At 38.9% G+C, this 13107-nt stretch overlaps 1 protein-coding gene and 1 pseudogene across 1 annotated transcript; one reads left to right on the top strand and one right to left on the bottom strand.

Annotated features, from left to right (window-relative positions):
* The first annotated feature begins 1259 nt into the window (after window positions 1-1259).
* On the top strand, window positions 1260-9281 carry LOC138035946 (uncharacterized; annotated as a pseudogene).
* A 1851-nt stretch (window positions 9282-11132) lies between these two features.
* LOC138035947 (uncharacterized) lies at window positions 11133-12740 on the bottom strand. The gene has a single exon (XM_068882337.1). The coding sequence runs from the start codon at window positions 12738-12740 to the stop codon at window positions 11133-11135; it is 1608 nt and encodes a 535-aa protein (XP_068738438.1).
* Window positions 12741-13107: the final 367 nt, after the last annotated feature.

Consider the following 13107-nt stretch of genomic DNA (forward strand, 5'->3'; position numbering starts at 1 on the left):
CAAATTAAACAAGTTTAAAACATGTTTAATACATTAAGCCAACCAATAGGCTTAATGCAGAGGGCATGGTAGGGCATGATAGTTCCCTAAGAAGTCAAATACTATGCTGACTTGTATAACCTTGTGTTGTGGATACATTTGTTTTATTCCACTTTGTAAGTTTGTGTCTTGCTGGTTCTGTCTACTATCTTTCCCATGCCGCAAACTGTGCCATCAAGTAGCAGCCATTCTTTCTTCTGTATGTCATGGATGGCCGTGTTGATCTTATTTTCACCGTCTTCTGGAGGTTCTGGGAGATAGAATGCATTGTTCCACATGATCTTAGCTTTATCATTTGCTATCACTGCTGATGGCGGTTGTTGTTCGTACCATGGTTTGGAGTGATCGTTCTCAAAGTCATACAGATGGAGTAGATAATGGTAGAATGATCTTAGCATCTTGTCATGCCATGATGTGTGTAAACTCTGTGCAATAGTCGAACAAAGACACATAATGTGAAAGACTGTTTCTTGTTTTTGGCCACACATTCTACATTTCATCTCTTCGACTTGTTGATGTAGCTTGTATTTCTTATAAGTAGCAATTGGTAATAATTGCTGTCTTATGCTTGTATTAATACTAAGCACTATATCTGGAATGTTCTGCCATGTTTGCAGAAGTGCAAGACTGTTCGCTGCGATGTCAACATCATTGTACTGTAGAGTAGTTTGTGCTCGTAGCCACTTTTGGTGTTGTATTCTGTTTTGTAGTGGTTCATGATGGCCTGTTGCTAGGGGGAAATCTCCCACATGTGATCTTGGGGTCACGTGACGAGGGGGACTAAAATAATGGCGTCATCAGAGGCTTGGAAGAAGCCATCACTTTAAAATTTATTTTTGGCGATTACAACTCGTTTTGGAACCCTATGTTTGGTCGTGTGATTGGTCAATCTGTGAACAACGAAGCTAGCACGTGAGAGAGGGTACTCATTGCTGTTTAGTATGGAAATTAGCGTACGGTACAATTCCATCTTTTAGGCATATTGTGGGTTTAGACAGAGACACGGTGTATGCAAACAAACAGTTTTCGTGGTTTGATGATAGTGATGGTGTCAATAAACAAACTGAATTTTAAAAGGTGCCTGTTTAAAAGGTAGTTCGATCAAAAAAAAAAGGCAAAAAAGGGCGCTGGGACCCCTCTCTGAGTGAAAAAAGCCTCATTTACATAAGAAAACCCCATGATGCTATAGTACTTTCAAATTCAAAACAAAGTTTAGGATAATGGCGTCCACTAGCGGCGAGAAAGGCGAAGAAGAATCGTAAGTACAGCGAGTCCAAACCCATGTTTTGAATTGAATTTTGCCTTGTCGCCATATTGAATTTCTTAAATGCTTGGCTTTCTTCTTACCATATGTGTCGCTGAATTTGTGGTTTTTAGGGAGTTGAAATTGTGCTGGAAAAGTTGAAACTGTGGTAAAAGGACAAGCATTCCGGAAGGTGTGACACAAACAGAAAAATTCATGCCTTTTGGGAAGCTCCTCGCTTCCAATTGCAAAATACATTGAAAAGGGAGTTTAGGGAAAGTGAAGAGCAACTAAGAGCCGATTACGAAACGAACACTGCAAAGTTTGCCGATTTAGAAGACGTGAGAAAAAGGTTCATGAAGAAGAAAGCCAAGGTGGTTTGTAGTTCGAGTTTATTTCAAAGCTGTAAATTTTTGTGTGGGCTTTCTGCATATGATTTTGTCCTTTGTAATTTGAAACTGTGTCTTAGGTTGTGGTATTTCAAAGAATCATAGCTCAACAGGGTAAATGTAAGTCTTAATTTATCATTGTAAGGCTGAAGTCTGGGCTAGTGTGCACAATACCCAGCCCGTTCATATAAGATTACAAACATTGATCAACAATGGTGTCCATTGTAACAATAAACTACTTGTACTTTGTTAGTATATATTTACTGGCTTTGTTAGTTTCATTGCAATATCAGTTGCTATTTCTGTTCATAATTTTCTGCTAAAGTTAGGTATTTATTTCCAGAGAAAGTGCTGCAAGATACTAGACAAGAGAAAAAGGAACAACAAGACAGTCTTGATTCCCCGAAAGTGAAGTACAACAGATTTAAAGTAATGCTTGGCCAAACACAGCAAGCCCAATCCAAATGCGCCCAGAATGCAACAACATTTGACATGTATCTGGTGTCAAAAGTAGTTCCCGGTGCAGGCGACGACAGGAGAGTAAGGACATGTTAGAGTACATTCATGGTGGGGAGGACGGAGCTATTTTTGGTGCATGGGACTTGATTGCGGCTCATGCCTTAAATGAAACAATGGACAAGCTCATAGCCAGCTACAAAAGAGGAAAGTATTTACAAGGGGTGTTTGGAAAGGCTGTAAAGGATTTTCATAATTCTGAAGAAGCCCTCAAACAAGCTGTAACTATTAAATATCAAAATTATCTTTCCAGACGCAAGTTCAAATTAGTGTGCAGGACCCAGAGTTCAGTTTATGACGCTGAACAGGAAGTGTGGCTGCCAAGAAACCTAAAGTGCATGGACACAAACATTGCCTTGTCCAAAATTGTCAGTGATTTAAAGTGCTACTGCAACGAAAATTTAGTACTTTCTTTTCCGGTTTTTCTCACGTTAATTTCACATTTAGACTCTAAATTTCTTGAATCGGTGAAATTTTTTACAAGCTAGCCACGCAATTCCCTGAAACAAGCATCCGAAAACCGTAAAATCGCGTCCGCCATTGCTCTAATAACAAACCTGAAGAGCCCGCGAAATCACTACAGCGGGTTTCTCTGTGACGTCATAGTCACAACACAGAGTAAAATAAATGCGAAGAAGGAAAATAGAGGAAAAGAGGCATGTCTCCTCGCTTGAGTTCTCCTTCTCTTTCTTCCAATAATGACCTGGAATTGAGTTCTTCTCTGAACGAAGACGTTCCTGAAATAAGTGACGGGGAATTTATTCCATATCACGAGAATTTAGAGCCTTTAGCGACCCAAGAAGAGGCCGCAGCTTACGAACAAAATTTCGCACATGAAGAAGAAGAACATGACATGTATCAGCGTCGCTTTGCTGGCGAGGTCGAGACCAATACATGGTATGTATTGTCTAAACAAGTATTATTGAGCTTTTAGTCCAAACTTTGTTATACTTACTGCTTTATATTGATCCAAAACATATATAACTTGCAAAATATATACTTGTTTTGAAAGTGAAACGTGACATTTCAGTCAATAATTTTTGGTATCACAGGTGTAAATGTTCTCACTGTTCGTCAGAAGCCATAACTAAGGCCGAAGAATGCATTTGCTGCAAAGAAATCGATCGTGTTGTGGAGGTAATGAGCCAAGTTGAACTAGAGGATCAGTGCATAACCCTCCTTCCTGGCTTTCATGATGTTTGTCTGAATCAATGGGTTCTAGAAATAGCATCATTGGCCCTGAAAACAAAAGCTGGCAAAAACTACAGGACCCTTTTCAGCCAAGGTCTCAAGAGTGAATCGGAGTGAGTTGTTTGTTGCAGCAATATTACTTAATGCATGATATCTCTTCTTTATTGCTGAATATATATGTTTTATAGTATTAAACTGTATGATAGTTTGGTGCGGGTAAAGATTCCACCATTCTCAATAATTTTATACTTTTGGTTGCTTCCAGTTTTTTTGATCAGTTGACATTTTTCCCCTAGTTCCTTGAGCCATCGTTCTTGTCACCAAAGGCTTTTCTTATTAAGTTACAGATATATTTTAATAAAATTTAGGTTTTGTTTTACATACACTGTATTTTAGACAACAAAGCTGAATGCAAAAATTATCAGGTTCTGTCATTATTATCTGTTGTGGTACTGAATAACAATCTCTCTTGTTAAGAATATTTGTTTTTCTCCCTCATTTAAGGTTTCTGCGGTCAGTCTCGTACAGACAGTTTACTCGACTCCTGTGGGACTTTGTTGGAAGTTCAAAGCGGTATCCTCTTCCTTGCTGTGCCTACAAGGCTATTAGGAAAGCCTTTCCTAGTGAGAATGGGCAATACCATGGCTTCGAAGAGGACTAATGCAGAACATAATGGGATCAATGTTAATTTATTCTTTTTGCACGTGCACATATCAATGCAAAACTGTATAAAGTGTAATGTATACCACTCAGAACTGTTTTTCATATACTCGTAATAATAGCTACATGTAGTACAAGTATCAGTATAATTTTCTCAGTGGTTGAAACACATTACTGATCTTCTGTGATTGTTGTCATTTTCTATGACTGAATTAACATAACTTTTTTCGAGAACAAACCAATGTAAAATAATTCTTGGTATATAACAAAGTGATAATATATTGACCCACTCTTTGGTCATGATTAAGTTTCATCATTGTCATTGTCATTTGGACACACATGTCCTCGTTTTGGTTGGCCACACTGCGACACTTATAAGACCTTGTCCCAGTACTCCTCATAAATGTGGTGGATTGAAGTCTTTGATTCTGCATTATAGTCTGCAATTCTGCTTCTGAAATTTGGAAGTAGATTAAACATGCATGTAAATACATCTAAATAATTTCAATCAATGGCATTGTCAAATTTTGTGTGTGTGTAGTTGTGTATGTAGGCCCGTGCAATAAGTGCTAGGCCATTTACCTGTACATGTTGGGGGGACAATAACAGTTTCTTTCAGCTTCCGCGATTTATGCTTTTGAATGGTATCCTCCCTTAACTCCTTTCAAGCATAGAGTGTATTGGCTCTGGTACCTGCTGTTTCAATTCCTCTTCTAATTGATTCAGTTCCTGTGTTGGTGTTTTGATCATGGTCTGGTAGATTTCAGTGACATATTTTAAAACAGGTGAACAATTTTTTTTAACATAATTATGCCATTCAATGCCTTAGGATGAAATCTCTATTATACAGAAATAAAAGAAATTACGTGTAAGTCTGCTTTATAATCAAATTCCTGCTAAAGCAGCAAAGATTTTACATTCAAACAGAATGTAAAATCAAGGATTGTATAATAGAAGTTCCACTAGACTTGGTACTCTAATAGTCTGCAATGTTCTTATCTGGAGTTGTGCATGTACCAATTGTTACATAGTTACCATAACTTGGAGGTACCCTTGCTTCTCTTACTGTTGCACCTCCTTCTTTATACTTTGGATAAGTAGCAGTCAGCTTTGGTTGTCCTTGACTGTCTTGCTTTGTTTCCCGTCTCAGGTTGTAATTGAAATGTAGGGCAGCTAATATTGACCTTAAAATATAATATAGAGTTCATTGACTTGCTAATGCTATTATATCTCTAGCTCAGCGAGCGGGCAAGATGAATCAAATCCTGTGCTGTGATTGGCTATGCGAGCAGGCAAGATAGAGCTATCTAGCGTTCTCGGGACTACCGGCCATGTCCCGAAAGAAAATTTTACCTGAAAGCCATAATATAAATTCTTTATTGCTCAAGCTTGTTCGGTCAAGATGACTTAATATTGGCCTCATTCTTTTTTGGGGAGTTTATGGTCCAAGACACAACTGCATGCATGCAGAAAAAGAACGGCCAATATATAGCCAGCAATCTTGACCTCATACTTGGTCAATAACCCATAGTTATTGGCCCTATTACACCATCTGCTGACCTCCAAGTTTTAAGCAAATGAAAAAAAGCTGTTTACCTGCAAAGCATACCCAAGTAGGAAAAGGCCAGCATTTTTGGTGCAAACTGGTTAACCACTGAATGGTAACCCACGAGACAACTTGTTTGTTCCACTGAGGATGCTTTCTCTGTTGCCTTTGTGAGAGTGCTCTTGTTTAGGGCTAAACATAACTTTTCGTAGGCCTGTGAAACTGCAAATCAATAAAATAGATTGAAACTTGATTAGAAAGTTACAAGACAGTTAAAAGAAAGTTGTTGTTGCAGTATCATTATATCCAATTTACTCTAACGATTATGTACAGTGCACCTTTGGACATCCACAATTTTAGAGTGATAATATTTCCATGGGTGCAAGCATTGAACAGCCTATTTTAAGGTCCTTGTGCTTGTTAGTAACATGACTAAGGAAGGCTTGAAATTTGGCAAGCTGAACTTCCCCAAGGCATTTTTAGGTTGATGTTACTGCCCAGTAAAAGTGTCACACACATGCTTTTCTCCAGCGGCCAATGATTTCGCACTTCTTCTCCTTGCTAAGTTTGGTTAGGACTTTTTGGATTTCTACAGAAAGATAAAAACCATTGATAGCAATCAGATTATTCAAAATGCAACTTACATGTTTAAACCAAACTGATTCCATTCAATGTGAGAAGCCACCGACTCTTGTAATCAAAAGCATTTTGCTGATTTATCCCAGTAATTATACTTTTTGATATATGTTACTATTTACATACTTTGCCCAATGTGCCAGAGATCAAAGAAGTGATTAACAACTGGCTTTCCAAGTTCATTGCATTTCTTGCCACACTCCTCTCTCATCCATTTAGCAATAGAGACATGTCTGTCAGATATGAAGGACTTAACAATCATGCCAGTGTCTAACAGATAGGTGAATGCTTCCTTGAAGGCCTTGAACTCGATTCCTGAACTGCTTCCAGCCTGGGTAGCCTAGAAAGTAATTTAAGGTACAGGTTTTATTGTGGAACCTCAAGTATGTGTCTGTTTGTGTCTTGTATTTTTCTCTCAGCGGGTTTAGTAATTGGACCACTTGATTACTTGGGAATCATACAATGTACTCCCCTTACTACAATTACTATTGCTTATCAAAAGTAGTCACTAATAATATTATAAGGTGGAGTATTCGAATTGGAGGATGTACAAGTAACATTCTAATGGGGATTTTCCAAACTTGCATTACTTGCCTGCACAAGAACAATGTGAATGATAAGGCCCACTGTACAGCAGAAGATTGTATAAGTTCCGTACTTAGCAGAATGGCCCATGCTACCATGGCGCCCATCTTCAGCCAAAACAACCTCTTTTCCATTCAGAGTGTCTAAACTTTTTTTCTGGTATTTACGCCAGAATGATATCACCGTTGGGATGAGGAGGTGTCTCTGGTGGTAATAATAAGTGGGCTCATTATATACCAGAATTCCCATGTGGCGAAGCACCAAAAGTACCTTCTTTATAGAGGCACCCGAACAAAGAACTGAGGAAAAACGTATGGGTACAGAATGACTGAGGTGATAAAAGAAAAAGTATAGAGACGTAATATTTTACCTGCATTAATTCAGGGCTGGTCTCTACACAGGTACTGGATGCAAATGTTTCCAGTTGCACCGGGGGTAAAGCAGTGCTGTGGTCACTAAGTCTATCATGTTCTTCACGTATTTCTTTCAATATCTGCAAAATAAAATGTATCGCATTGGTTGGAAAAAACATGGAAATCACATGTAAGCGACAAGAATCCAATTCTTGTTAAATGCACAATTCTCTAGCCCTGTGCCAAAGCAAGCGAAGGTATAGTAAGAATTGTAAGATTTCCTAGCTAAAACAAGTTGCAATTAGTGCACAGGGTATATAAGCTGAACATAACTGAAGTATAAAATAATAGCAGCACTCTATGCAAACCTTATGAGGGCTCCTATGCGAGAGCAGCTGATCGACGGATTTTTCAGATTTTCGCCAAACAGTAGGAATGGATCCTGGTTCCAACCTTCTTACATGTCCTTCCATGTGGAACAACCTCTTGAAGAAATCCTCGGTAAAATGTTCCGAACAAACCACGAACCGGCCTTTTGGGTCGAAATTTTTTCGGTGTAAGCAAACGAAAGCTTTCCATTTCGCATAGAGACCCTTGTTTGCTGGCAACCAATGCAGGGAAATCCCAGCTGCAGGATTCGATGAATTACTACAGCCTTGGACAACACGGCAGCTCATAATGTCGCCACAACACGCTGAAAACAACAACTACTCAATAGTTTTTCGCAGATCAAAATATACCTATTTTCACCAACGAAAACTCCCACTCTGCATACTGAATTAGCCACGTTTTTCACAGTTTTGTTGTGACTATGACGTCAGTTCCGTTCTCGACCCAATCCTCCTTTCACACTCAGACTTTTCTAATTCGAGTAATGGCGGATGCTTTGAGCATGAAGTTACAGTCATATTTATCGGACTTCTCTTTAGAATTTTGACTTAAGATTTGGCACAGTTACTATTTGGGTGATGTACTTTTCATATCCGGTAAGATTAAAGAAAGTGTATTTTCATCGCAGTAGCCCTTTAAAAGTTGTTTAGTTTGTGAAGAGCTTAGATAGTGGTCATGTTTGCCAAATTTCTAATTATCCTGGAGTTTCTCGCACAGTTACTGGCTTAGTATTTATGATTTTGGACAAGAATGAGTTGTTTAATGGAAACAAGTGCCACTTTATTTTCCACTTTTCTGATGATGGTGCTCCAGAAACGAGCGAATTGGGCATGTCAATTGGTTCATTGACATGCTGGAACTTTGGTTCCAGGGTAAGAAGCCGAGAGTTCCACTACTTCCTCTACTGTCTTAGTGTCTCAGAGAAGGATGCAGTGATGGAAGACCTTTGGAAGCGACATACTGAGGAAATGAAGGTTTTGGAAGGTAATGTCTTGACCGTTTGTGGCCAGCAATGCACCACTGAATTTCAGCCAAGTGCTGATCAGTCTTGGCAAAGCTATGCAAATAATGAGCTCAATTAAGCAGCCACATACCCTTCACCCTATGCCAATGTCCACAAAGGGGAGCTGTGTAAAATGGGGGGAACCATAGAGAATTCCAATGAATGCACATTGCAAGTACCAAATAAGGAGAAACGACAGGAAGACCATGAAATACTTGGTGCATTTGAAAAAACTTTGCCAGCTCATGTAAACCCGTCCACAACACCACTCTAAAGTGCTAGAATTCATGGCAGGCAATGGTCTGCGACAACTTGGAGAACCAAGGATTGGAGAATTTGCCAATCGTCAAAGGCCTGAGCCAGTGCACAACGAAATAAATGCTTGGAGATTGAAGGTGAATCCGAAGCCCAGAAGCTCAAGAGACAAGCGCTAGGGAAAGCATCTGAACCCTTAAGAAATACAGGTACTCTCTTCAACAAGGTTGACACTAATTTAATAGAAGTTGAACAAATCAAGGAAAACTTGACAACATACTTTAATTTACTATCTTTGTTTTTTAAACAATCAGTCAACATTACTGTTTGGACAGTGGCATATGCCATACCTTATCATGGTTCACTATTATTTGACAACTATAACATCGGTTTTGGTATTTTGTCACTTCTGTACATGTTCTTATTTGGCAGCACACTCCAAAAATGTGGTACATTCCTCACAAAATGTACATAGTTGTTCTTCAGGATCAGACTTTTCTCTTCCACACTGGCAAACGTTAGGCTTACTAACCTGAGGGGGCATCCTTGATTCATAGTGACATATGTACATAGATGGCATTGGATGATGCTCAGGTAAGTAAAATGCTCTAACATAATTGGCTCTCATGACTTGCCACCATTTCCCGAGAGGCAGTTGACAATGAACGATTGGTTAGTAACAAGTCATGCTTTATACATGTACCAGAATGCTTAGACTCTTTGAATAAAGGCCTATGTCTTGAAACTTGTCCTTCTACGTTCTTGCCATGATTGCCGCTTTCTTATGAGACTTATGGTACGTCTTTAGGTCGTCTACATACAGCAGATGCGTGATATTTTCTTTCACCGATTGGGAGAGGGTGTACTCTTCTGTGCTTTGTACAGTATTGTGCAAAAGTAATGCAAATGAAGTTCGTCGAAATTCGTCCTTTGTTCTCGCGAATTTTCTATGAAAAGTCATCGAATTTTTGAACGATGTTTCGTAGGGTTTGAAGCAAAAAATTCGAGATAACGAAATTCGAAGTAGCGAATTTTTGTGACATGAATCGGCGGCCGCCATCAACAACATTGCTGAACAAGAATATGTACGTGTAAACAAACTAAAGTCGTATCGAAAATAGATTCAATGATCCGACAGTTTAACCTGGTATTTCCAACGGAAAAAAAAAAGATTGCCTCACACAACAAAAACTGCGATTGCCTCACAAGTATTTTGTTTTAGCAACTTTGATTTTGTAGTCGACTTATCGATTGGTGAAACTGGGCACAAATTCTGTTTAGGTGACAATGTTTACAGAAGCCCGCTTTTCCAAAACAAACAATGCAGAATTGAGGCCGCGTTTGTAGATAAAAATTTTATTAGGATAGAGAGGATAGTGGAAATGCGTAGATTTCTCTGGTGGATACAGTAGAATGATAAACTTAACCTGCAATGGTGTCGCAAGTCCTGTAACATGAATGGCATTTTAGTGGATCTGTCAACAAAATATACCCTTATGGAGGTCAATAATGGAAATTCAGTTGGATAAACTAGGCAGGCGGTGAAAACAAATACCTGGAATCGTAAAAGCGACGAGTAATGGACTGCGACAACAATCTTTCCCCCGTCCAGCCGAAATCAAAGGGAGCTGTATTTCCAATATTTTCCCATGAGTGTAGTTTTAAGTACAACACTGAAACCAAATGGAAAATTCTCTGGTAACTTATGGGTTCAACAAAGTCAGGTAAAAAAAGTAATGTGACAGTCAAAAATTATTTGAAAGAAAGCTTACCGACTATTTTGTGCATCATTATTCAAGGAAAAGGTTCTTCAGGAAAGGGTTTGAACCTGAAGTACATGGTACATGGTAAGAGCAAATATGTTGTTTGTTTCAACAAATTTTTCGCTGGAAAAGGATTCTGTGGTATTTTCTGCCTTTGTGAATTATACACTGTAATATGATGTTGTGTATTGAATTTTCAAGCTTAAGGTTGAAATGAGATATGGGAGAATTTCTTTAGTATTGCTCTGTAAGCAGGAAGGGTTCACGAAAGTAAATGAGCCCCAAAATCAGTGAAAAATTGTGGACAGGCCTGCACGGACTCCCTGTGTGATTTAATTGTAGATGAATGTAGCCTTCAGTGGCTGAATTAGTGACAGGCCTATACGGACTCCCTACATGATTTAGTTGTAATTGAATGTAGCCTTCATAACTTAGCTTTAACTAGCCTGTCTGAAAGAGATTTACCTCTTCTGTACGATAGGATGGGCGGATTCTGGAAGATAGTGTTCAGCAAAGGCTGATTTTGTATTAAGTCCCAGTTTAGCATGAGTATATTTTTAAGGTTACCCACCGATGGGTGGTATGTTGTGACAAATGGCAAGATTTGCCCGAAATAATTGGTCTACTGACCGGATTTTGTTTGTGGATTTTAGTGAGCATATAGAATATTGGGATTCTAGGGGGATTGCGTGTTTGAGAAAACATTTTTTAGTCATGTCATCAATATAGTTGTTTTGGTGAAGACGTGTGACAAGCTCATTAACTCTTTGTAATGTTTCTTCCGCCATGGCGTTTTTGAGAGGTTTATAATGTTCTCTATTGTTGAGATGAGTTTGAGCTTCTTGTATTTTATCGCACTTGTTCATTATGACAGTTGTTGTTCCTTTATCTGCCTTTTTGAGAATGATCTCAGTGTTGTTAACAAGCTCTGTAAGGGCTTTGTATTCGTTGTGTGACAGATTTTTTTTAGGGTTTGATGGTTTGATCTCTGCAAGTTGGATTTTGACACTTTCCAAGTAGCTTTCAAGGGCAACTGACTTTTGAACTGGTGGTACCCAGTCTGATTTGACGTGAAATGGGTGCGGTTCTGTATTTTTTGCTTGGAATATGTATTGTAGACGCATTCGTCTCGCGAATTCTTCAAAGTCTTGCAAGAGTTGGCGTCTAATTTTTTTCCTATCTGTCACTGCTGTCGGGACAAATTTGAGCCCTTTGGAAATAACGTTGACTTGGTTGTCAGTTAGTTGGAGGTTGGAGAGATTTTTAATGAATCTCTCATTTGATTTTCTTTGCGTGGCAATCCGTTTTTGAGTAAAGTGTGCTCGGCGCTGTTTGCATCTAATGTTTGTGTTGATCCCTGTACTTTTTATAGGCCCCTTCACAGTGGTTTGATTTTCAGGAAAGAGACTTTTGTACTTCTCAATATCTTTATTGTTTGAAGAAGTCTGCAACACGTGTGTGTACAATCTTTGTTTAAGCTCGTTGAAATCTTGCTGTAGTTTTTCAACCTTATTTACATCGTAATTTACAATGTTTTCTGTGTTCGCCGAATGCGACTGTTCTCGCGTCGACCTATTTACATGAGTGTTGGCAGTTTTGCTACTGTTTTTGAAGAGCTTTGCTTTTTTAAATTTGTTTTCTTGGCTTTCTAAGCGCCTTTTGTGGTAGCGCGTGAGTGCGTTGACAAAGCCTTGTTCTGCTTGTTCCTTGATCTGTATTATTTCCTTGAGAAAAGTGTCATCCGACAGGATGTTAGCCCTTGCCGAGTATTGGAAGGATTTTGGACAGGTTTTCTTATTTAAGTGTTCTTCAAGTTTCCTAATGGAATCCTTAGATTTTCTTATATTAGTCTCTAAAGAGGCTAAGTCCATATATTTTCGTTTCCTGCTTGTTCTTTGGTTTTCAGCTGACGTTTTAGACAGGCTGTGCTCTTGTTTCTTCTGGAAGTAGCTTTTGTGCCTTGGTTCCATTTGTGATGCTGGGGGACTTTGTGATGTTGGGGGACTCTTTTCATCTGCAGAATCCTCCATTTCATATTTCCTGTTGTATAGCAAATCGAGGTCATCGTTTTGAGGTATTCCCTCTGGTGTTTTGGGTATATCGATGTCATCGTTTTCATTGTCGTATCCTGCCGATGGCGAGAGGTACTTCTGTAGGATGTTGTCTGTCATTATCAAATGGTGTTTGATAATATATGTTTGGTCTCCAGCAAGACCGGCTGTTTCGATTCTGTACGTATCTCTTCAGTTGCTATTTACTGACAACAGCAATATGTGTAGGAATAGTAGAACAACTCAGTTCTATTCCTGCATAAGTTGTGACGGGTGACCCTTTTATATCACTGGACGAAAAAACGGATTTACCCGTGTAGCAAATTTGGAGCTAATTTATTGCAAATGCCACATTTGCTCAGGTTTGTTCACATTTGCTATGAGACGGTGTATTAAATTTTCCTTGATTTTGCAAACGTAGCAAAGCTGGTAAAGTCCGCATTTGCTACAAATTTGCTCCTTTGAATAAAAACAATGATATTTTCTG

This window comes from Montipora capricornis, unplaced genomic scaffold (assembly GCF_036669925.1).
Source record: "Montipora capricornis isolate CH-2021 unplaced genomic scaffold, ASM3666992v2 scaffold_439, whole genome shotgun sequence".
NCBI lineage: Eukaryota > Metazoa > Cnidaria > Anthozoa > Scleractinia > Acroporidae > Montipora > Montipora capricornis.

Excerpts from the sequence above, each read along its gene's own strand:
- LOC138035947 (XM_068882337.1), bottom strand. The coding sequence starts at position 12,740 with ATGACAGACAACATCCTACAGAAGTACCTCTCGCCATCGGCAGGATAC.